This window comes from Ambystoma mexicanum, chromosome 8 (genome assembly GCF_040938575.1).
Source record: "Ambystoma mexicanum isolate Mex_15411 chromosome 8, UKY_AmexF1_1, whole genome shotgun sequence".
Taxonomy (NCBI): domain Eukaryota; kingdom Metazoa; phylum Chordata; class Amphibia; order Caudata; family Ambystomatidae; genus Ambystoma; species Ambystoma mexicanum.
Window position 1 is genome coordinate 317,399,723 of NC_090929.1, and position 25,603 is coordinate 317,425,325.

The following is a 25,603-nucleotide window of genomic DNA, read 5'->3' on the forward strand; positions in this document are numbered from 1 at the left end:
TACTATGAACGATGCCAAGAGTTTTCAGACAACCAACAGAGGCTGATACATTGCATCTCGCAGTGGGTAATTCGGTTTGTTAGGTTAAAAATGAAAATTGGCAGGAAAGCCAAGCAGGATTGTGATGAGGCCAGATAAGTAAGGAAGCTTCGATACATGCATCTACATTCTTATTGAAGAGGGCACAAGGTGCGTCATGCAGACTATTTGGGGAGACCAGTTTATTATTTTAGCAGCCATAAAATCTGCTTCAAGGGAACAAGGTAGTAATTTGCGTAAACATGTTGCATCATCCAAAAAGATTATAAAAGCAGGTTAGGGAAAAATATCTTTGAGTGTGTCTTGTTATTCCAACAAATGGAGGCTCTTATGAAATGCTCCCAGGCGTCCGATTTTCTCTCGTCTCTCCTTGAGGAGTGTTCATAGATGACTGGTGCTTGATGGAAGATGGGGAGTAGGGCCCTCACTTCATTTGATGCCCCAAAGGTGGGGCCTCAAGTCTTTCATAAGATTCAGGGACAAGGACCCAAGCTTGATGGTGATGTGCTGGCGGACAGGAGTAGATGCCTGAAAAGATGATGGGTGAGTGACAAACTGCAGAATGATCTCATTTCTGTCAAGAGCATATCCTCTTGACCGCCAGCATAGCACACCTGGCATCTATAAATTATGGTATGTATTATGAAAGACAGAGGCAGGAGAAAATGAATAAACATGATTATGTACAAATAAAGGGGAATTGTGATAATTTTAAGTAACAAGAAATATTGTAAGAATTAAGATTCTAGGGAATTAGAAGACGCCGTTTCAAACTCCAGCAGGAGTAGGGTGAAATATAAAACGTGTGGTCAGGACCGCGCAAGGTGATGTCTTAAACACTGTACAAGGTAAAAAGTAAAAGCGAGGGAAGAGGTGTCACAGTGTTTTATAATATGTAAATGTCCAACTAGTCTAAATGTTTGTTGAATAAAATAAATCGAGGAGCAATAGAATTGTGAAGAGCTGAGAAGGTAACCGTGATTAAAGATAAAGTAGCAAAACAATAGGCGCCAATCGAAGAATAGATAGGTCATTGAAATAAGAGGATTGAGCAGCAATTGATGGTGCTTGCTCATATTGGTTTTCTTAAAATGTTAAAAGTAGTGATTTACGTGCAAGTACTTATGCAAAACACCATTTGTGTTACACGTTTTAAACAAAGGATTGGCATCAAGTAAGGGGTTAAAAATAAATAAAATCAATATGCAAAGAGATAACACTCTAGACAGATTGGAAACCCAAGAACGATATAAATCCAACTAACAGAATATGTAAATGAAGGAAGAAGACAGGACAGGAGTGAAACAAAAAAATAATCTGCAAGCATTTCTCTGGCTAGTGTGCAGTTAAAAGCATTCCCCAGGCTGGGGTGTGAGCTAAAACAACAGTTTTATTTTTCTTTGAACAAATGAAGACAGTTTGAACAATGGCATGCCCTAGGAGTGAAAAGAAGATAGAAATGTATTTATTTTAAAGTATGATGTGTGCATAGTTGATACCACGCATATTTGTGCAATGCGAGATTTTTGTTTCAAACAGATACAGCATTCTGTTGCTTTGAAACAGACTAGGGAGTTTCAAATACTTTTTTTTTTAAAGCTGAGATAAGAGCTGACAGGAAGCAAGGAAGTGATAGATAGTTGCAGAACAACAGAGCTGCTTGCATTCCTTGTGAAAGGCAAGACAACAGGGAAAACATGAGATAGCACTGGTGTTGAAGCAACTGTGGATCAGTTCTGCATGAGAAATGAGGAATATGCTGTTTTTTAATAAAATGACATACTTTTATAAGACCAGCAAAAATAAGCTTGGTGTAGATGTATATATGTGTATTAGCATTGAGACAGAAAAATAAATACAAATTCATAAAAATGCGATTAAAATGAATAGGAATGAGCGGGGCTAGAGCTGATGTATTTATGACCATGCATTGAATAAATTGAGAATAAAAACAACAATTTTAAAAAGAAAATTGTAACTTATAGTTTTTTTTAGAACAAATAATATATTTTGTATAGTAGAGTGAATTTGGATCAACATTATTAATAAGAGCATTATAATGACTGACTTGAGTATTTTGAAAATATTCATATTTTATGTACAAGGTTTTTAAGTGAGCCTGGGCTGACACACCCTTATGAAAATGTAGCCTTGAACCAGAACTCATTGAACAGACGTATTTATTTTATTTTTTTTAAACACACACATGTAATGCTTGTGTTGCTAGGGAAGCTCAGCTTTAGGTCCATATGACAAACACCAGTTGAAGAAATTGAAAATTGAGTAGGTTTTGAGAACAGCATTTTTCGTGGCATTTGTGCATGTTATGTTGAAGCGAGGGGATAGAGGCGTACTTGATTGAACTATTCGAGATTGTGGGGTGGTTAAGCCTTTTTGTTTAGTTAAGTAAAGGTATATATTTTGAAACATTGATACATTGTTTTTTGCCAAGAAAGCTATATGTGACTAAAAATATTGTGAGCCTACTGTTTTACAATAGAAATTGTCCCCCGATAGTACACATATGTGAACTAGATCGGTCCCATTAGGACATTTTTTTTTATTACACACGCCACTTCCCATTTTAAAGGTTTTGTTATTTATTTTGGAATTATTGCCAGATACTTTTACTGTTAGTACCCCGATTTGTTAATCTCATTTTAAGCAGACATAGGCATTTTTTTTTATTAATAATAAATGGGACATTTTGAAAGAGCATATTATAAGCATGCATGGGCCAATTACACAGATGAGAAAAAGGCAAATGAAAGAAACCATTTAAAAACAAATGTAGACACACTGCAATGGAAATATGTTTCGTTAAAGAGTTTCACTGCGCTACGAAAAAGCAGATGCAAAGTTTATTTTCATAGAATTTATAACAAAAGGCAAGGAAGTAGGTCAGCAGAAGGAAATGGGAAAGTGATTGCAGAGGGAGAGAATGAGAATGGGCACAATGTAGGGAGTGTAAAAGTAAAGCTGAGATTGTAAATGAAAGCACACGAGAGTGCGATAAGTAACCAGAACAGTGAGAATATTGGCTATTAAGGACAGAGAGAGGAGGAATGAGATATGCACCCTATTACAATACAGAGTCATAAGGATACTATACATGCAGACTCAAGCATATGCACTAAAGCCACAGCAAATTAGGCCAGCTTCAAGAGGGGGGGGGGCAGCATCTCACCATTGCACAACAGAGGCATTAAAAAAAGGGAAAAGAAAAAAAACAAAATATGCCCAACATCACACAATTTGTGAGACATCCGCCGAGAATAATTTCATTATGAATGGAAATTACAGTAAAAAGTAGGTTAACACAATAGCAAATGATACTAGATTAAGCATGGTAAATAATTATGGGGAATAGCAAGTATTAATAAGATAAAACACCTTTTTCAGCAACAATGTTAAGTCCATACATAGATGCAAACATTTGTATTTAGAATGGGGAAGCTACAAGTAATGAGAGGAAGGGCTCTCAAACGCACAAGGCTAAGGTTGCCAACACTACAGATAAAAAAGCATGATATATTTTATAACAAATTAACAGTTGTATTGAGGAAAGATCTCAGTAAGTAACTAGGAGATAACATGCACTAGTTTTAGGGATTAGTTATGTATACCCACAAGAAATTACACTAGTATTTTTAAGGCCTGAACATGTAAAGGAGTTTGTCATTAGGCCAAAGGGGTATTTTTTATAGAGCGCACACCCCAATCAGTATGATTTTCACGAATAAAGAGTGCATTATTAAGATTTCTTGCAGGGTTTGTTTAGATGAAACATATTCATGAATAAGTGCAAGCAGGCTGGGAGCCGACAAGGAGAAACAAGGAAGCTTTGCACAATTATTGAGCACGATATGGATTACTACTATGCATGATGAATTGATTTATTAGAAAGAGTTGGAAAAAGTGGAATTTGGAGATGAAACGAGAAGACATTTTTCACGCGATTGGGACTAAATAGAGATAATTAGGTTAGAGTCCCTGTCATGATGTGCTTATAAGGAGAGGGGAAGTGATGCACGCACACGCACATACACAAGAGGAGACAGGAAGGGTGCACACTATAAAACTTCATACAAGAGTGGTAAGGATTCCTACGTGCAGGGCCAGGTGAAGAGTGCACATCAAACTCCCGGAAGGGGTAACAAAAAGAGAAGACAATACATCCCCTAAGACCGTGGAGGAAAAATGTACATAGGGGGACAAAATAAAAGTATACATATGTAAGGGATTATATTACGTCAAATATAAGCGTGTATGCTGTGTTTAGACTAGTTAATATAAGATAATAATGAACTGTTAAAACTAAAGCATTTAAGTAAGAAGTTCCTAAACAAAAGATTGACGTCAATCCAGGGGGTGAAATAAAGAAAGAAAAGCAAATTAATGAATATTAAAGCAACAAAAAATACAAGTTGATAGACGGTGTAAATAAAATGAACAAAAAAAACATTGGGACACAAGCTTGATGGAGGAAGGTATGGATAAAATATTCTGATTTTCAAACAATGAGCAGCAATGGATGGTGCCTGTTTAAATTGATCAGTGTAGTATATTTGATAAAGTAAATGCGATTAATGAAAGGCCAAGAAGGTATGGACAGCCAAGATTGACTTAACAGTATGAGAGAACTTCTAGCAGAATTGCAAAATAGAACATATGAGTGTAAGTAACAAGAACGATGTTCATGTTTATATGGAAATGTTTTATCTATTGCAGAAGAAAAAAAATTGTCATTGTTGGAATGCAGGAGGAATGTCTATTGCCTTAACGGAATATAGCGATATAATGGGAAGAAACATTATGATAACGTTAAGTACTACTGGACAAGAAGAAAAAGAAAAGTTAAGTAGCAGTGGACACCGTAAGTGTGTGAATAACCTCATTGATAATTATTAGGAGAAGGAGGACCCAAGTGAGTACAGAAAAAGATAGTAAGGGATGCAGTCTTTTTAAATTGATAGCATTTTTCCCAACAAAGGTGTAAACAGGTGTGAGCACAGAATAGTACATGCACGCGAGTATTGCCATAGCTAACGGAGAACGAAGAAGACCTTTGGATAAAAGGCGAGTAACCTTTTTGTAAGCCTGACGATAAGGAATGTCAAATATGTACATTTGGCAAATGCACGAAACTTTAGGGATAGGCAAAACCGTGTATAGCTATATGCCACATTTGCATGCACTTAATAGGATCAATGCATATTTCCAAATACCACGGGTAGGTAAGATTAGTGTAGGAAGGGCAACATTTTTTTAATTATGTCTCAACAGAACAAATTCAGCAAAGAAAGAAGGGACCGCAGTTCCACGCTATCAGGAGGAGGGCTACAAAAATACAGAGAACATTTTCAGCATAGCAGAAAAGATTACAAACAGGCCTATCACTACACTTAGAATAATTAAAAAGATGAGACTAAAGTGCACCATTGTTTCTATTTTTCAGGAAAGCAACCTTTCATTTTATTGAGCTGAGGATACAAAGAAATGACTCCAACAACATATTGAAGGAAAAAATGAATAAGCAATGCCTATTTTAAGGCGATAACTGATCGCTTTGCTAGCTTATCATGACTTTGCCTCTATTTTGGTTTCTACAGGGAGCAAGAAACCATATTAGCTATGGATACAACAAGAAGAAAGAAGGGGAGCGGCTGAACAAAACAACATCCTTTTTTGAATCAATGTTTTGAATTTGTTATGTTGTTTGTTTTGTCTTTCATTATTTTATCATAAAGAAGGAAACAAAGCAACACTGGTGGTGTGAAGAATGACAACCACAGAGAAAATGTTTCCTTTGCCACTTAGAAAATAAACACACTATAAGAAGAAAAAAAAACTCTGAGCCCATGAAAAAAAAACAAGTATGTCTGTGCTTTATGGTCTCATGTCATACCCCGGTAACAACCAATATGCATATAGCATAGGTGACACTGAGCTATGCAGGAAAGGGAGAAAGAAGCAGCCATTCTATTATATTAGAAAAAGAGAAAATTCAGTAGCAATTGTTTTTCGGAGATATGAGTGCTTTAAGGAAAGGGACACGGTTATTAAAGGTTTAGGTTTGAGGAGAAAGTACTGATGATAAAAATGTACTTATTCTTCAAGAAACTCACCCAGTTTTTATATTACAGATGGGACAGGCAGCACCTGCACTCCCTGTGATTAAAGGCAACTGATCCCGCGAGCAGGGTTGTTGAGGGGCCCAGCCAGATGCCCAGTTGCAACCTAAACTGAAGACTCTTTACGAAACTCCCCCATCCTTATGTTCCCCAGAAAAAATGTGAATGCCCCCCAAATTACTATTTTATTCGAATCAGAAGATTGAGGGTTCGAGTCCTCAGTGGTCACAAAACAGTGGATCTTAAAAAGACTGGCCTATGAATTAAGGGCCCCTTGAACCTGCAGCAAAGCAGCCCTAAGCTGTCTTCTACCGGGCAAGACTGTTCTCCAGTGTGTGGGTGCGGATGCGGCACATAAAAAACGGAGGAATAGCGACACATGTTTTCAAATCAACAGCCGAAGCTCGGCATTGAGCTGGGCCGGTCAAGAGTTTATGGCATACACGCTTCGGTACCAAAATTGATATTTGGAATTCTGACACTCAACTTTTGAGCATTACCATTATACAACTAAAAGAGGGAACTGTGGAGCCACTTAAATAGAATAAAGACCCATCAGTTACAGCACAACATGTGCAACTGACAAATAAAGACATCTACTCTGTCCGATAGATGGATGCCCTAAAATGAGTACTGTCAAGAAAGCCATTTAGTTTTGGACCATGCAAGATACAGACAAGACAGACCTACCATCTGCCAAATAGATTCAACACCTACTATTGTGATCCAAATGAAGATACTCGTTTATATCCCGATGAGGGGACGAGTAGAGAAAGTACGCATAATACCATGCCCGAAACTCGAGTAGACATCACAACAACACAAGCTCCATTTTTTAGGATCTCGATTGTTCTTTTTTGGTTACAAAAATAACTGTGGCAATTCAGTCTATCAAAATAAAATTGATAATATATGCCAGATATATTAGAATATTGATGCATTGACAGATAACAAAATATCACGCTGCATCATAGCTCTATTGGTTGGACTGGTTGGTTTTTAGACATTGTTATTATTACATGTTTTTTGCACAGGTATGATTGGTTTGTGAATGTTTATGTATGCAATTGATTTGGATGAGTCGGTATGTTTAATTACAATACGGTGCTAGGTCAATACGGGGAAATTGCTCAAACAGAGTTTATGGTATGTCTTTCATTAATGTTTTAATGATTGTCATGTTTATACACTGTCTTTTTATGATGATGATTTCAAAAGAAAGAAAACAATAAGAATAAAATAAGATGCAATTGCAAAAATGTCTTTTTTGAATTAATTCTTAAGAGAAGGTATTGTGACAAACATCTAGGAATAATTTGAATGCAGTACATGTTTTGTATACCTGTACTTGTTGTGATGCAAAGCAGCCCAAAGGACAAATAAAAATAAAGTATGGACTAAATTGAGAAAGTCCTTGTACTTAGAATAAAGGATCGGGTGGAAGATGTGCAGATGGAAGACGAATAAGATGAAGACAAAATTGAACGTGCATGGGGAGAGGGCAGGGACCAAGGAAGTGTCGCGGGGTGAGGGGGGAGAAGAAAACACGAATCAAAGAAAAGAAACAAAAGACAGATAACCAAAGATGACATGAAACTTGTAAAAAAGGCAAAGAACAGTTAAACCAAGAATAAATAAAAAAAATAATAATAAATGAATAAAAGTGTTGCAAGTGGAAGAAACAGTAAAAAATGGGCTGGTGGGTTCCCTCAAGGAATGAGCAAATGTTCTGATATCTCCCGATTCTCGTGGTGGCCGAAATAACTTGCTGTGCATGTTATTTTAACATATTAATTGGGTAACAGGGGTGGGAATCAGATAGGAGCAAACAAAGTTACTGTTTGGGGATACGTACATACAAGGATTAAAAGAGGGCTAAACATATACCATTATCTTTTGGCAGAAAAGAGATACATATACATCTTAGATTAGGAGAATACAATATGGTTCAAGACACTATTGATCCTTTAGAAGTGTCTTTTATGATACCTCCCATGTTGAGATAGAGCATTGCATTGAGGGGGGTGACTGAGATAGGGATGCATAGGTGCACCTCATATGAGGGAGGGTGGACACTGGGTGCAGCCGTCGAATATTGAACACTGGTCCAATATCGGCCAGAGGGGGGAAATGTATAGGGGGTGCCAACCCCTCCCCCCTCAACTGAATATAGATAACATGATAGGCAGATCAAATAGTCCAATTATTGAAGAAATCAGGATTAAAATGTCTTTATTAAAAAGGTAAAAAGTGTACATGGCACTGAGCATATTTGGGTTAGAATGACCCAGGAAATGAAGGGTGCTTTAAAGATCATACACATACCATAAGTATATAAAGATATATTATGAATAAAGTATACAAAGTGAGAAATGTTTAATTAAATAAATAAATAAGAGCTCCCTGAACAATAAATTCAGTGTCAGACAAAAACATATTTCAAAATGAATACTCAAGTACAAAATGGTTTTCAGGCCTAAACCAGGAATGAGGGACTATGAACGATGCCAAGAGTTTTCAGACAAGCAACAGAGGCTGCTGATACATTGGAGATATTCTTTGGCAGCATCTCGCAGTGAGGTAATTAGGTTTGTTAGGTTAAAAATTAAAATTGGCAGGAAACCCAAACAAGATTGTGATGAGGCGAGATCAGTAAAGAAGCATAGATACATTTATCTATGTTCTTATTGAAGAGGGCACAACGTGTTTCATGCAGACTATTTTGAGAACCCAGCTGTCATGTTTTAGCAGCCATAAAATCTGCTCTAAGGGAACAAGCTAGTCATTTGCATAAACATGTTGCATCATCCAAAAAGAGTATAAAAGCAGGTTATGGAAAACATATCTGAGTGTGTCTTGTTATTCCAACAAATAAAGGCTATGATGAAATGCTCCAAGCACCCGATTTTATCTTGTCTCTCTCTCTGAGGAGTGTTCATAGATCTCTGGTGCTTGATGGAAGATGGGGAGCAGGGCCCTCAGTTCAGCACACTCTGTGCATGTCCTTCCACAGGAATTTACAGTGGCAGAAGGGACATTTAAATTGAGTTTTGTCCATTATGTTTTAAAAGGTCAATTGGGCAAAAATAGAAGAAAGGGGATTATGGGATAAACATTTTCTAAAAGAAGTCGGTATAGAAAATCTCCCCCACACCACCTCTCCCTACTGTAATGGGCCAAAGCCCAAAGAGGCCTGTAAGGCCGCATCTGGTCGTCAATCGATCAGTCGTTGACAGGATGAGTGTTCGTCAGGAGCTGTCGAGTGGTTGAACAGTCGTGCGGCGTAGCGAACAACAAAGGAAAGGAAGAAAGTCTACAATTAAACTGTAGTAAATCAAAAGGCATCAGCGTGGAAGAGAACTCCGCATTTGCAACAGACTTCAATGGCGGGAAAAAACAATCTGAGGGACCTAGACGCATGAAGGAACATGGGTCCAGTACACGTCACACAAGGGATAGTATTACTAATCACACCCTGTCGAGGTCCGTTTGAGTTTCGAAAACAAATCTCATAATACTCTGCAACTTCCACTAGATGTCGGACTATGCAGAGCATGTGATCTAAGCAGATCCACAAGCCTCAGAAGAATTGCATTATTTAACGTAATCGTATTTCTGATGGTTGTATCTGCTTAGATTCACATGCGCCCACCCTTCGTCCCCTCTTGGAGTCAATTTTCTGTAGTCTCAGATCAGCGAGTAGTACCAGGAGATGGTGGCAGGTTGTTAGAAGGCACAGCGGCAAAAGAGGTCTTAACACTGTCTTACTGTGATGCTGGAAATGCATTGGAGGGACAGGGCCTCTATATCCTTGTCCTTTATTGCTTTATCATGTACGTACTGTCCTGTTTTCCGCGCAGGTGTTCATGTGGGACTCCTGGCGGTGGGCCTCTTCCTCTTTTTTGTCATGGTGAACAGACCCTTGGGATACCCTTATGGCACCCATGGGTAGGGGTACTACTAGTGTATGTTTTTGGGCACCTGTGTGTGGCCCACAGAGCAGGGTATGGGCTGGTGGCAGCTCCATGCTGAATTTGACAGGTGCTCAGAGTATCCTCCATTTTGGGATACCCAGGCCCTGTCATTGAATCAGTTGATTCCTGATGGGAAACGAGATGGCCCCTGTGGCTTCTTGCTTTCTATCGTCTGTTTCCGTGTTTTCCCGAAGTCCCGGGAAGCCCCGACTCAGTCCCTTCTCTTGATTGGTTGTTGGGTGGAAGTTCCATATATGGTATTGTGGGGAAGTCCAGGCAAGACCGGCTAGAGCTTCCCAATGAGTGCATGTTGTGGGTATGTCCGTGGGGTGGGACCTGGGTGAATGGAGTGTGTGACGAATACGCATTTCAGTTATGGGTGTCTAGTATCTGGTGGATGACACAATGACTGAGACAGCTCTGCCCGAAACTGGTATGAATGCAGTGTGGAGTGCTGAATAGCAGAGTGCTTGTCTGAATCCACATTCCGTGTTGTGAGTGTCTGGATGGAGAAGAAAGGCCTGGATGCACTGTGAGCCCGATTGGCTGCATGCCTGCCTGAATCCCCTTCTGAATGGTTGGTTGCCCGGGTGTGACCCAGCAGAGTGAATGGGAGATCAACAGTATATCTGGGGTCCTCTCACTGATGGAAATCATTCAGAAGCTGAAGTTGATACTTGAAGCATAACCTTGAAGCCCGATGGAAGAAGAATCGCTAATCTGAAAGCTGCGCGACTGTCAAGGTACTGATCCAAGAGAGGACCTGCCTAGGAGACCTCTTCCCGAGCTACCAGGGAATCTTCGTGCACCAGCTGATCTTTGCCAAAGCTCCTTGGACGTCAGAGCCTTGAAAGGCTGCCGACCGGAAACGGGGACCGGCGCGGAATCACAAAGTGAAGTGCCCGGACATTGAAGTCCATCACCATCGACGACCGGAGCCGCAGTGCTCCTTTGCCTAAGAACATTGAAACAAGGACTCCCCTGCTCATTATCGTCAACTGCTTTCGCCTTGCCGGAGAAAGGCAAGGCCGCCGACGACCGAGGGGAATCCGCCGGTGGGTTTCCCGCCACCCGAAGATCTCAGAGATGCCGACGAAGGTACTAAAACCAGCTGTGGTTATGTCCCGTCCGCTGACGACCCAATGCCCTTGCTGGGCCAAAGTTTTTCATTGACTCTTTGCAGCAACAACACTCAGCTAGCAGGATGTTTTTGACCGATCGTCAACGAGCACTGCAAGAACCGAAGCAGCTGCTGCAATGACAGCAGCTGCAATTCCCTTTTCTTCACCGACTCTCGACGACCCGTGGTTCCTACTTTAAAGGGAGTGCACTCAAGAAGGGCCAGTCGACGACTCATCGAAGAACTCTACGAAACCAGGTACTTTGGGGTCGTAGAACCTTTTAGAAAGGACTCAAGACTATATTGAGCATAATTGGACTGGGCTTGTCAAATACGCTTTATTTACAGGTTGCCCAGGTGAGGGGATCCTCGCACAGAACCGTCTCATGGTAGTGGGATAGACTGTTCTGCCATTGCTTGATTTAACTTGCTTTCTTTCTGTGGTCTATCGTTGATTCATCTAACAATCTGATTATTATGCTATTTTGGGGCTGTTAGCCGTGGGCGCATTTCAAAGGAATCGATAGTTAAGAGTGGTACCATGTAGACCTGTATATATTAGTGATTATAGTATTGCCAATAGTATTGCCAGAGTACAAAGTGTGTTATTGTGATTGTGTACATAACGTGAAACTTATTTACATAAAGACTGTGTTTTCACTAACCTAGTGTGTGGACATTCCTTTGTGGGTGCTTAGGGACTACACTATACTTGAGAACCATCCCGCATCACCTCCCGAGAGCTTAAGCCTTGACTGCTCGACCAACATTACCAAATAGAGAATCTTGGCTGGAGTGCTCTGTGCTTCGACTCTGCCATATAGAGAGCATGAGTACAGACGCCCGCCTCCGGTGCTTTACACTTCCCCACCTGTAAATCATTTTTAGAATGTGTATCTAAACAATAGTGCTGTGTACAGGTATGCGCAAAACCACTTTTCCTTATGAATGGTAACAAAAGGATCTTGAACTAAAAGGGCTTTCAGTTCACTTACCCTCCTGATAGAAGTAATAGACACTTGAAAAGCAGTCCTAAGAGTGTGGCATTTAAGACTTGCATAAGCATTGGCTCGAATGGAGGACCCATACGCTTAGTAAGGACCATATTCAAGTCCCATCCGGGAGTTGGATTAGATATTGGTGGGTGAATTCTTATGACACCCTCCATGAAGGGTTTAATTACAGGGGCTTTCCACCGAAATGCTGTTGGGAGGTTTGATATGTGTCAAAAGACCCTTCAGCCGAATACCAGGGGCTGCTATTAAAACCAGATTGTGAATACCTGGAGAAGAATTGGGACCGAAAAGACTGCCGGGTGTTGAAGACACTGCGCTGAACAAACTGTTTATTGGTGATTTGGTTTAAGGTTTTAAGAGTTTTGTGCTCGTTTTCTTCCGTTTCCAGTGCTTCAATTAACTGCTTTGCCAAATAAAACACTCTTCCAACGGTTTATTGACGAGTTGCCCGAGTTTCTGGCTTGAAACCCAAGTTATGTAGCCATGAGTGACATTTTAGTAAAGTGCTGTGGGGGTCAGAAATGTGAGGTAGATATCTTTGTGAAGGTTTTTCAAAAGATGCCATTTTATTGTTAGACAAATGCCTCACTAACCCTACCCTGATAGTATTTCCCTGCCTCAAACTAAAGAAAACACTAACAAAAGGCTTCTGTGCCTCACACTTACATATGCAGCTTAAGAAGTGAATATCGCAGTTCAATCGTAACCGATGCAATAGTTATATTCAGACCACAGGCAATATGTTCTCCTTCCACTCTGGGTGAATCCCCCTTCTCCAGATGTAAGCAGGATTCTGTTGAAATGTTCCAAACAAAGGTTCAGGGAATCTGGTCTATGCTCAAAGTTCTAGTTCAAGTTTCTTTGTTGCACTGTGATAATTAACGTTTCAAGATAGTATCCAACCAACAGTTCACAAGTGTCCAACACAGTTTCCCTCTTCTAGCTTTGTGGCAAATAACTTTTACCAACTTCTTCTCTTCAGCCTAGAATACTTCCTTACTTCATTGGTTTCAACAAGAAAAAAAGTCTTCGTTATAATATTCCAGCCATTGTATGCAAAACCACTTGGTTGTCAATGTTAAACGCTTCTGCAACAGTTAACATAGATTTTTTTTCCAATGTTATCAACTTGTCAGGATGTTTCTTCTTTTATTCAGCAAAATGCTAGTGATTCTTTTAACCGCTTCAGTAATGTTTACCACACTACAGTACTTCAATGCCTTCTGCCTGGTCCACTCATTTGCCAGGCTTACTACAACATGCTCTGTACTGGTATACTGTCCTGACAGCACAGATCAAAGTACTAAGACACTCTCTGACCTAGTGTACTCTCCTGCCAGGCCAGAACTAACTACTAGGTACTTCAGTGGTTAAGGTTAAACAGGTTAGGAATTTGTGTTTCACAATTTTAGGTACATACAATGTAGAAGGGAAACAAGAATCACATTGGTGCTGTTTTATCACACCTGTGTATCTGCCACACTCTGCTCATCTCCCTCTGGATATTTGAGTTTCAGAAGGGCAGCTGGCCTGCCATCCTTGTTTCTTTCCTTTTCTGTCAACCAACTGCTGATAGGAATTCTGCTTCACTTGCACACTTCTTTGACAAGGTGGGCTTAAACCATTCTCCTTTGAGACCACTTTTCTAGAGAGGCAACAGTCGATCATAGTTCAAGATTTTAACCACCTTCTTTTGGCTTTGGCAATTGTGGTTCTTTGGTAATTGCTTTGGTTTATTTCTCCATTGGTTTTGGTAATGATGGTTTCTCTTTTCTTCTAGGTTTATTGATCGCTGTGAGGTCTAATGAGACCCAACAGCACCAATGTAATTTGTTCAACATTCAAATATTGCCCTCTCTGTCTGTTGGCTCTCACTCTGTCCCACAATCACACTTCTCTGGTATGATTTTCCAATTTTTAATTCACCCTCTGGGCCTTCTTAAATCAGCATGCTTCACATTAGAAGTATAAATCTGCTTTGTGTTAGTTTGATATCAAAAATTTAACTTCTCTGCTTTAATGCTACTTTGTTAATCTCAATTGTGAGATTCAATTGCCTGGTCTTGTCAAGTGGGCTGTTACGGAGCGCTCCGGGGTGACTATTTAACAGTGAACTCACTGGGTCTGGCGTGCGCATCTGTTTGCCGTGCTGTCTCCAGGTCTTCTGCTTCATTTTCACTGCACGGCCCGGCAATCTCCTCTGATCGGCTTCCTGTGGCTCAAGAATGTCAGTTTCAAAGCTCTCCCGGCTCCTACAGCAACACGGAACTCCTCAGACTCCTGTGCTCGTCTGACAGTGGGAAAAGTTGCAAAATGACACGCCTTTCGCTGCACAACCTCTCCAACTGCAAACCTGAGCCTCTGAGACCTGCTCTGGACCGGCATCACAATTACACACTGCTGAGGTCCCGGTATCTCTGCTCACGTTTGCTTTCGGCTTCTGCTGCCACATGGAGAGTACAAAACGGCTCCCCTTGCTACTACTGCCGTATCTGTCCTGTTCACTTCCTCCTTCTCCCTCTCTAAAGGCCTGCACCTAAGTAGGCTTTTCATGCCTTCCAGTACCCCTTGGTGTGGGCCATTCCTCCCGATTGACTGCAACTGCAGTCTTGTGCTTCTGCAGTACTCTTCCTCGTCCCACTACTGCGGATACAAAGTAGCATTTCAAAGGAGCATGTTTTTCCTACAACTAAACAAATTATTTGCTTAGCCTTGACGTTTCCCCTCAGTCAATTTGTTGGACTTTGGGGGTGGACTGTCCCATATAACCAATTCAAGCTATTGTTCCCATCAGCAATATATCATAATATGTTTTTGTGTAAAGGCCTGTACATTCCTGCTCTTTCGTTGTTGTGGGTCTTTGAAAGTACGCTTTGTGGTTGTAGACAAAAATCAAATTCATTGGATTCTACTTTTGTGATTGGTTAAAATAGAAAGCCATGTTTAGATTAACTCAACCTGTGCTACAATTCCTAACTAAATTAACTTTTGTTAACTTGAAATCATGTTCTTCTATACCTTATTTTACTACACTCTCCAGTTGATAGTGTTCATATGAAAGTAGCAATGGGAAAATGGTAAGGATTAAGAGAATCTATTTTGTCAGACAGAGAAATGGTCTTCTAATATTGTATAATGCACAAAGACAAATGTGAATAAGACATCTTACTCGGTCTCCTTCTTTCCACTCTGAATCCACTGCTTGAGCAAATATTCATAGTAGCTGTCTGCACGGGCTCCTAGAGTGTAGACGCCAAGATGGGTAAACTGACCACTGTTCGTATTAATGAACATGGGTACAAGGCCATCACGTTTCCCAGAAAGGTTGTGCACATGTTTGGTCACAAGGTCCACAGCTTTCTGAAACAGAAAACAAAACCCATCAATACAATGTTGACATAATGGTTACTTCAATGAAAACAAAGCACACCTCAAAACAAAGAAATGTAGTCACAAAGAAGATGAGAGTGGATATACTGTTTGATACCTTGTGTTAGCCAAGAAAAGTAGCAGACGCCCATGGAGTATCATATTTCAATATACATCTTGGGTGAAAATAAGAATCACAATTGTTCAGCGAGTTATGAACCTTATATTTTGTGCAAACCTCTTGAAAGAGTACCTGCATAAGTGACTTGACGGCAAACAAAGCAACAAGCTTTCTTTAAGCTTTCCCTTTCAACATGTCAAACGGTGATGGGCAGGCAATTGTCATTTATGATTCGGAATTTGGCCAAAGCCATTTACAATTCTTTCACCCGCATGACACAACCAAATAACGAATTATTATGCCATTAAAGTTTAAAACATGTAATATTTGTTTTTATGCCTATCTCTAGTCTTTAAGAAACACCATTACAATCAAAGAAGAAACCTGCATGGTCTTGTAGAAAATGATTTTAATGAGCTACAATTTTGTCTATATGAAATGTCATGTTAAAAAACAACACTGGTGGCTATGTTCAAATACACCGTCCTTGGGGGTGGCGCTGTGGAGCAGCCCAAGATGGTTGCCTAGCCTTTCAGCTCTGTGCGGCCTCGGCATTCATCTGCTCCCATCTGCGGTTACCGACATTGTGAAGGACTATCGGCTGGCCGAGCTGTTTCTGCCACTGCACTGGACATTTTGTGCGATTTTGGTCTTGATCGGCCCACCTGGGACCTGACTGACGGCCCTGTCGGATTTGGGCCTAGTACACCACCCGGCCCCGGCGGTTGCCTAACGTCTGGCCCTCCCGCCTGGCCTGCCCGACTCCCAGGTCCCCTCCCCGCCGCTCTGTGAAAATCGCGGCAGGTGCCTGGGGGTCCTGCTGCGGATGCCGCCACACTGTGGATGCCACCTGCTGCGTCAGTGATCATCGCGTCCTCCCCGGCGCCGACAACACGGAGGATCTCATCGCCCCGCTGCCGCGGCGGACCAGGTGAGTGGGGGCTGGAGCGGTGGGCTGTCTGCGATATTACGGGTCTGTACTGTCATAAGGAAGCAGCCCTCACCATACTGTCTGCCCACTTTCCCGCTGGCAGTGTCGCCGCCTCTGCCCGCGGCCCTCCTAAGAAAGATCCCGCTGGCCCCCCCACGCAACCTGTACACATAAGGAGGCCGCGATCGCTCGCCATCACAGCCTTGCCGCTCCACCGCTGACTCTCTGCTATCAACGGTGGTCCCCCACCTGCCCTCAACCGCCTACCGCCACCGAAGGACGCTGCGTTTGAGCCTGCCGGCCCCGGCCCTTCTCAGCTCTCCCTCCTACCCATAAGTGGGCCCTCACTGCAACCGGGCCCACCACAACGACAATGCCTAGCAGAAATAAGGCGGGGGCCCAAGGAGGTACAATGGACAAGTACACTAAAGCGGTCCCTTGAGATGAGTCAGCTAGCACATCATCGCCACAGGACGAGCCAGACTTAACCCTGCACCGAGCGGTCGAGGCCCCTGACCTCACCCTACTAATGGAATCCATGGCTAAAAACTTTGCCTCCTTCCATGAAAAATTAGACGACATCAATGCCAATGTCGCCTCGCTTAAGGCTCGAGTGGACCAGGCGGGATCGAGGATCACCGAGGCTGAAAATAGCATCTCAGTGAACGAAGATGGCATCACCGCGCTCCAGGACACTGTGGCCTCCCTAACGCGCGACATGAAAGGTGTCAAGGCGAAGTGTGACAATCTGGAGTCACGCTCCCGTAGGAACAACTTGCGCATCATCGGTGTCCCTGAAAATGTCCTCAAGGGGCGGATGGAGGACCCAGTGGAGAAACTCCTCAAGGACCAACTAGACGACCCTGCCCTCTCTCAGTATTTCACGGTCGAGCGGGCTCATCTGGCCCTGTCTCCGCGCCCCAGACCCAGCGACATCCCCAGACCCATTATCACCAAGATTCTCAACTACAGCGACAGAGATCTCATCCTCTGCCTGTCGTGGGAAAAGGGAGACCTGCGATTTGAAGTCCATACCGTTAGAATCTTCCCAGACTTCTCGCTGGCGGTGCAGCAGGAAAGGCGCCAGTTCTTAGGCGTCAAAACGCTGCTCAGGGAGCGCAACGTCCCCTACGCCATCCTGTTCCCAGCACGACTAAAGATTACCCATGATGGCAAGATCTTCTTCACTGTCCCTGACGAAGCAGTGAAGTTCATTGAATTACATATACCTCTTCCCGGGCCGCGAGCCGACCACACACCATAGACTACACAGCCTACGATGTTGTAAAAATGTCTACGGATTCATGACTTTTGATGTGTTGATGGCAACCCCACCGTGTCCACTCAATAACTGCGGCCTCTTGCCATGTGTATGCGGGCCACAGGCTAGCTCCTAAACTGCTTCTTTGCCTTCTCCCCCACTTGGCCCCTGGAGCTATCCCTGTGCCCTGCTCTCTCTTGCGATGTCATCTTGCTAGAGGGTCCTCTCTGGTCTCGGAGGCTGTCTGTGATACCTGTTTTACCGCAACAACACACTCGGGACAGCATCTGCTGCCCCACATCAAGCCACAAATGCCGGCCGCACGGCACCAGCGCCCCCGTTGCAGTTGCAATGTTTGCTTTCGCTTTTATTTTGTTCTTTCTACTGACTGGCCCCTGTTGGGCTAGGATGTGGCCCTATCCACGTTGGATCTGGTCCTCTGACCTTTGGTTTCCGGTTGGAGCAGGCCCAAGGGGCTTCGGGTGTGTTTTGGGGTGGGAGATCTGCATGTTGGGGTTGGGCAGTGAGGGTGGGGGGTGGAATAATTGGGGTTATGTTAACAGTTAAAAACATGGCTGAGAGACGCATGACTTCAACTCAACACTACTGTGCACACTGCAAGTGCATAGGGAAAAATCCTAACGAATACTACCACTGGGATGTTCCATAATATATTGCTATGGCTCTGAACATTGTCACATGGAATATTCGTGGCCTAAGCAATTTCACTAAGGCCCGCAGGATAACTGCCTATGCCCAGCGACATGGCGCCAAAATCCTCTTTCTCCAAGAAACCGACGCTCTCGGGCGCCTAGCAGCATGTCTCGCCCCCACGGGGGGCAACAACAGATTCTATACGAAGTACTCCACCCAATCCAGGGGGGTCCTTACTCTAATCCATAAGTCAGTCCAGTTTTCCCTGCGCTCCAGCCATATCGACCCAGAGGGTAGATACGTGATCCTCCATTGCTCACTCGGTAATATGGAATGCCTCCTAGTGAACACATATGCCCCGAACTTTGATGCCCCTGAGTTCTTTGATGCCATTACCACCACGCTTCTGAAATATATTGGGATTCCCATCATTCGGGGCAGGGACATGAATTTGATCCTAGACAAAGACCTGGATAGGTCCGGGACGGCCAGCAGAGCCCCATCACGCGCAGCCCATAGGTTACACGCCCATATTGACACACTAGATCTCAGAGATGCATGAAGAGCTCTCAACCCACAGGTTAGAGAGTACACTTTTTACTCATTGGTACACGACAGCCTCTCCAGGATCGACCTTTTCCTCATATCGAGCTGCATGATGGGCAGGGTCATAGAGACCAGGATATTACCGCGCACACTATCGGACCATTCACCGGTAACACTCCAGATAACACTGGGACATGACCAGCCCCCCCGCTCCTCTTGGAGATTTAAGTCGGAGGCCCTGCTAGACATAGTCTTTAAAGCCGATATCTTAGCTGACATCAACACCTTCTTCGAGTGCAACAACAGGCATGACACCTCCGATGGAGGGCGCTGGGAGGCATTCAAGGTCTTCATCAGAGGGATGTGCATATCTAGAGAGGCTGGGGTCCTCAAGGCCATAAAAAATAGCTTGCAACAGTCAGAAGCGAAATTAAAAGAGCTTGAGAGGGCATATGCCACTTCCCCTTCCCCGACCGCACTGGCACAGATTAGAGCGGAATTAGAAACGTTCGAGTCTCACGCCCTAAGAGAGGTTCGGTACTTCGCCCGCCCTGTGGCAGCCAGGAAGTATGGTGAGGGGGATAGGCCGGTTAGGACACTGTCCAGACTGGTCCGAACTGAGGGGGGGCAGGAATCGCATTGATTGCGTCAAGGACACATGAGGCACCATGTGCTGGTCCGACCAGGATATCCTTGGGACATTCACCACATTCTATACTACCCTGTATGGCCCCCAGCAAGAACACAGACGCCCTGTTAGATCAGATCCCCATGACCCTCCTCTGCCGCGCGACCAGCAACCTCCTTGAAGCCCCTATCACCCTCGATGAGATAACCACGGTCATCTCGAACTGCCCTAGGGGCAAAGCGCAAAGGCCCGGACAGCCTCACCTCGGAGTTTTATCGGGAGCATGTAGCCATTCTGGCACCCAGACTCCTGGAGGTGTGGAACGAATCCCTAGTGTCAAACATCCTACCCCAATCCATGAGTGAGGCGCTTATAACTGTATTACTCAAGCCAGGTAAACCATTGGACGAATGGGGGTCTTATAGGCCCCTGTCTCTGATCAACACTGACACCAAAATATTTGCCAAGATCATTGCCAATAGGTTTCTCCCCATTATGCCCCACTTAGTCCACCCCGACCAGAGTGGCTTTGTGCCCGGCAGATCCACCGCCCTTAATATCTGTCGCCTGTTGAATGTTCTGGCTAGAATTGACCCCAATGCACAGGCCGTGGCGGTCACCCTCGATGCCCAGAAGGCGTTTGATATGGTGTCCTGGCAATACATGTGGGCGGTGCTCCACAAAATGGGAATTGGCCAGCGCATGAGGTCGTACATCAAACTCCTCTACACAAGCCCCGCAGCCAGAGTCCTGGTCAACTCCAGGGCCTCGGCCCCCTTTGCTCTCCACAGAGGTACCCGCCAGGGCTGCTCGTTTTCTCCCGATACTCTTTGCGCTCGCTATAGAGCCCATGGCTGATAACGTTAGGGACAAACATACACGTAAAGGTATACGTCTCCGTGATACTCCCGAGATTATTTCTCTATATGCCGACGACGTGCTCCTCTATATTAGAGACCCGGCTGCCCACCTAGACCCGATATTGAGAGACATAACCAAAATTGGCACTTTCTCGGGCTTCACCATAAATTATTCCAAATCTGAAATCTTCCCGCTCACCCCGTCCACTACACAACCGTCCTGCGAATTCCCCCTCCGATGGTCACCGAGAGGCATCAGGTACCTTGGAATGCAGGTGTCCCTCACCAAAGATTCACTGTTGGCTGACAACTATGCGGCTGTGGCGCAGCTTGCTGAGGCTCAAATGTTGAAATGGCGCAGTCTCCCCCTCTCTTTGTCGGGTAGACTATCTCTAATCAAAATGATTATGGTCCCTAAATTCCTCTACGTCTTCACAAATGTGCAGATCTGGCCCAGAAAGCGATATTTCAGGAACTTACACTCTGCGTGTGCCCAATTTATGTGGCACTCGGGCGCGGTTCGTAAGAAATGGCAACACCTGACTCTTCCCTATTGTAACGGGGGTTTCACCGCCCCTGATTTTGCCAAATATTGGACAGCTGCGCAGGCCCAACACGCCACATCCTGGTACACGTTCTCCGACCCCCCCCCCGCATGTGAAGCTCAAGAAACTAGCGAGTGAGAGCGTTAACACCCTCTCCCTCATTCTCCATCACACATACCACGCCAACGCCCCAGCAGACCCTGTAGCGGCCACTGTCAGGGCCTGGAAATATATCTTGCAGATACAACCCGACCACCACCCATACTACAAATGGCTGCCCATCTGGCAGTTCCCGGGCCTCAGCCCTACACAAGCTTTTTATGAAACACTGGCATGATCTGGGCTATCGGGCCCTGACCGATTTTTACCCTGACGGGAAGTTTGTCACTCCGCAGACGTGGCGCCCCGGACACCAAGGTACTGCATTGGAACTGCTACAATACTACAGGCTGAGGGCAACGTTCCGCGCCTGGTGGCCCTCATACCCAGATGAGCCCCCAGACTCACCTGAGATCCAGTATATATCCAACTCGGCTGGTGCTAGGGGGATAGTGTCCGCGCTGTACAAATTGTTGATGGCTGACCCTACAGACGTGCCAGTCAAGCCGCGAGATACGTGGAGTGAGGAGCTGGGCCTCCCCATCACGGACGCAATATGGGGCAAAATGTGCACACACACTCGAACCACCTCTCTGAATGCCAGGCATAGGTGCATGCAATACAAGCTCCTTAACAGACTATATTACACACCTCAAAGACTGGACAGGTTTGCACACACCCAGGCCCGCACCTGCCCTAAGTGCGGTTCTCCTGCTGCAGATCATACTCATATGTTCTGGTCCTGTGACGTGCTGGGCCCATACTGGAAGGCCATAATTGAAGTTCTCTCAGACATCACAGCGTCCCGTATCCCTGCAGAACCCCTAGCTGTACTTTTCCGCCTGTGGGATAGCCCGGAGTCGAGGAAAATGTCTAGGTTTCTCAATGTTGCCACCATAATAGCCAAAAAATGCATATTACAATGTTGGAAGCGTCGATTCCCCCCCCCCCTCGTTTGAGATGTGGATGAGGGCCCTCAGCTGGACTCAAACGTGCGGGGAGGACTACATCAATACCCTCCCGCTGGCCTCCCGTCCCAGGAATGTGTGGACGGAATTTTGTACATATTTAAATAACAAAGACGACTTAGAACTATTGTCCTCCCCTCCTCCTGGTGATGTAAACTAATCCACTGCTGTGCCGCTTGGACCCGGGCAATGGCCCCACCGGTACCTGCCTAACATTCCCATGTATTGCACTACTATGTATGTATCTGTTACTCTTGCTATGCTGTACAATGTGTTGATTGTCTGTTCTCTCACCATGCCAATAAAGAAAAGTTTAAAAAAAATACACCGTCCTTAAGCAGCAGGGTCGCAAAGCTCTATGACTGGTTGGCACTTAGAACTGGAAAAGCCCATAACGTTGTGCGATTAGAAAGCAGAAGGCCTCGAGGGCAAAGATCTGGTTCTCAAAGCAAGACAAAAATGTAGCACATGATCTACAAATATGCCAGTATGCAGATGTTTGCAGTATGAATCATGTGACTCGCTGAAGGAGGGAATGCCGGGATCTTAGGCCATGGAAAGAATGTCAAGTGACTACATTAAATAGAAAGATACACGCAAGAGACAGGACTCTCATAACATGTGCAACACTCCCAAATGTTATTACTAGTTACCTTGCAGGTGGAAGAACCTACAAATGTGTGTTGAAGTCTGGTCATGGAGCATCTTTTGTCAGATGTCGGATTTATTTCTTGCATCACAATTAGATAAAACTGACTGTTACTGCTGTCCTAAAGTGCTTTTTTCTACAATTGTGCTGCCGTGACATTGGATGACGCAAAGATGTGACAACTGCTCTCGAGTGCTCACCTTCACCCTCTGTTGCCGTTTGAGATGTAAGAGATCTTTCTTTTGAAATCTCTGTGGGGTCTCAGAGGAAGGCTACCCGAAACGTGCGTTTCTTTTCTTGGGCTTTCGACAATTTTATTTTTGACAGCAGCTCGGGTCATAAATGTGTATTGTTGGGTCTGTAAACTATTTAAAAATGCACACACTTACAGAAACAGTATATAATGCATAACACATTCTAAAGCAACTGGGAAAAGCAAAGGAAATGGAACCTGCTAGAGTAGAGCCTTCAGTTAAAGGAGCAGGATAAATAGATAGAGTATGAACTAGGCAAAACAACAATTGTACAGTGGCTTGTGTGATAACTTTCCTATATTAGGTTGCAATCTGACACATGTACGATTGTGATCCCACGGACTGCACAGATGAGCAGAGTGTGCCTCGTTTTAACAGTGACAATGAGGCAGGTCAAGGAAATATTTAGCCCCAGACAAATGCAGCTCTTTTCACGTTTAAACATTATAGCCCATTAGAGCACTAATACTAGCAAGTATTTACACAAATTGAACTTCATGATGCAGGGGAAAGGTTTAAGCGTTGCCTGGTGGAAAGTTCCCTTGAAAATAAATATGCATTTACAAAGTGCCCAAATTCAAAAAGTGGAAGATGTGTCCATAACAGTGGAAACTTTATCTTGCTTGCTTAGTACGGGGAAGCCTCCAAGTGACTTGGTGAGTCACAAGTTAGGGGTGTGAAAGATGCCAATGAGAAATTGACAAATTAAGTTCAAACATTGAAAAATAGACATAAAAACAACTTGTCCACTATAATGAAGCCACTGGATACTCCAAGTATGTAAACACGATTTATTATGTTAACAGCTTCAAAGGGCTGCAGTCTTCCCCATAACTTGGCAAGCCTCTAACTGGCCTTCAACCCATAACATTCTAATTCTAACATCATATGGTTCCTTGACGTCACAGCCTGTGCTGTCAGGGTTCTATCAAAGTAACCAAAAGAAACGACTTCCACTATATAACACCTCCTTCCCTTTAAATCGAACAACATTCTGGGGAGGAGATGAAGGCCCGGGTGAGAGAATGCAACAACAGAAACACCATAATAAACAGGAGCGAGGTTGAGGTGGGCGATTAACTGGTTTTGACAACTCGCTCCTTGTTCCACACCTCCCTCCAAACACAACTTGAAACACCTTTGCTCTATAGGCGCATTCTAAATACTGAATACATGAATAAAACACACAGCATTCCCATAATCCTTCCACACAGTCTTGAATCCAGAATATTTGGAATCAACTTTCCTTCTCCATCTAAGAAGCTTTATCTTGACACCATCACCTCTCCTCAAATCTCGGAGCTTGCACCCATGCTCATCATACCACACTTAGACGCTGCTCCACTCACCCTCATCCTGTCACAAACCAATGTGACATCAACATCTACCATCTTGAAGTCTCATATCCAACCTGGCGCCAACAACATGTTCGGTTTGCGTCCTTATTAGCTCAAATGGTGTAGCTCCACTAACTGGATAGGGTGTAATCCTGTACTGAAACACTACACATCAACTCCTCCTGCCATTCTTCACCACTCTGTACTAAAACATATTCCATCCATGAATGTTCTATTAAAACGCTCAACACATCCATTACTCTGGGGATGGTAGGGAGCAGTCCTCTTGTGCCTAATCCCATTCTCCTCCATCCAAGATTGAAATTCCCTGCACACAAACTGTGGACCGTTGGCGCTGACCAAAACAGATGGCCAACCTTCCCTCCAAAATATACTTTCAAGAAATCCAATCACATTTCTACATGCAATATCTTTGATCGCGCCCACCTCCAGACACTTCGTGAGCAAATCCATGACAACAACTACATAGCTGTCCCTAGCACCTCAGAAATTCAACTGCCCTAAAACATGGCAATGGTCTCCCATGGGACCCTGGGAGCCTCTGGTACCACCATGCTTGGAACTCTCGCTTCCACCACATTGTCACTGGTCTTACACTTTACACTCCTTGACCTTTATTTCAATTAATTCATCCATCCGGACACCAGAAGTCCATCCCAATGAGCGACTTGGTCCTGCATATGCCCATGTGTAGCTTATGTCCCAAATGAACCACTGCATCCCGCATACCTAGCGGAACCAGAAGCCTCGAAGAGCTGCACACAAACCATCTACTACACACAATTCCACCTTGATCCTCCTGTACTATTTGCGTCGTTCACTCAATGCCTGATCATTATTCCCACTGCATCTCCTTTGTACCAGTCGTTTTACCGGTTGATACTCATCCTGACAGGTCGCCAAACACTCTCTCCTGGAGACACTCCTCAGCCACAAACATGTCTCCGACTCATCTGCCAATCTGTCCGTATCCTCATCCTCCACAAGCGGACGCATCAGCTACCACATTATCTTTACTGTGCGCATGTTCCACTATAAATTCCATACCGTATTGCCTGGTAATCGAAATAGAAATTC

General features: G+C 43.9%; 1 protein-coding gene across 2 annotated transcripts in view; it reads right to left on the minus strand.

The window, feature by feature from the left end:
* The window catches only part of MAN1B1 (mannosidase alpha class 1B member 1), a 727,728-nt gene that overhangs the window by 318,085 nt on the left and 384,040 nt on the right, over positions 1-25,603 (minus strand). For both annotated transcript variants that reach the window (XM_069609733.1, XM_069609734.1), the window contains one exon: positions 15,453-15,643. In XM_069609733.1, the coding sequence (XP_069465834.1) occupies positions 15,453-15,643 (191 nt within the window). The remainder of the gene's footprint in view (positions 1-15,452; positions 15,644-25,603) is intronic.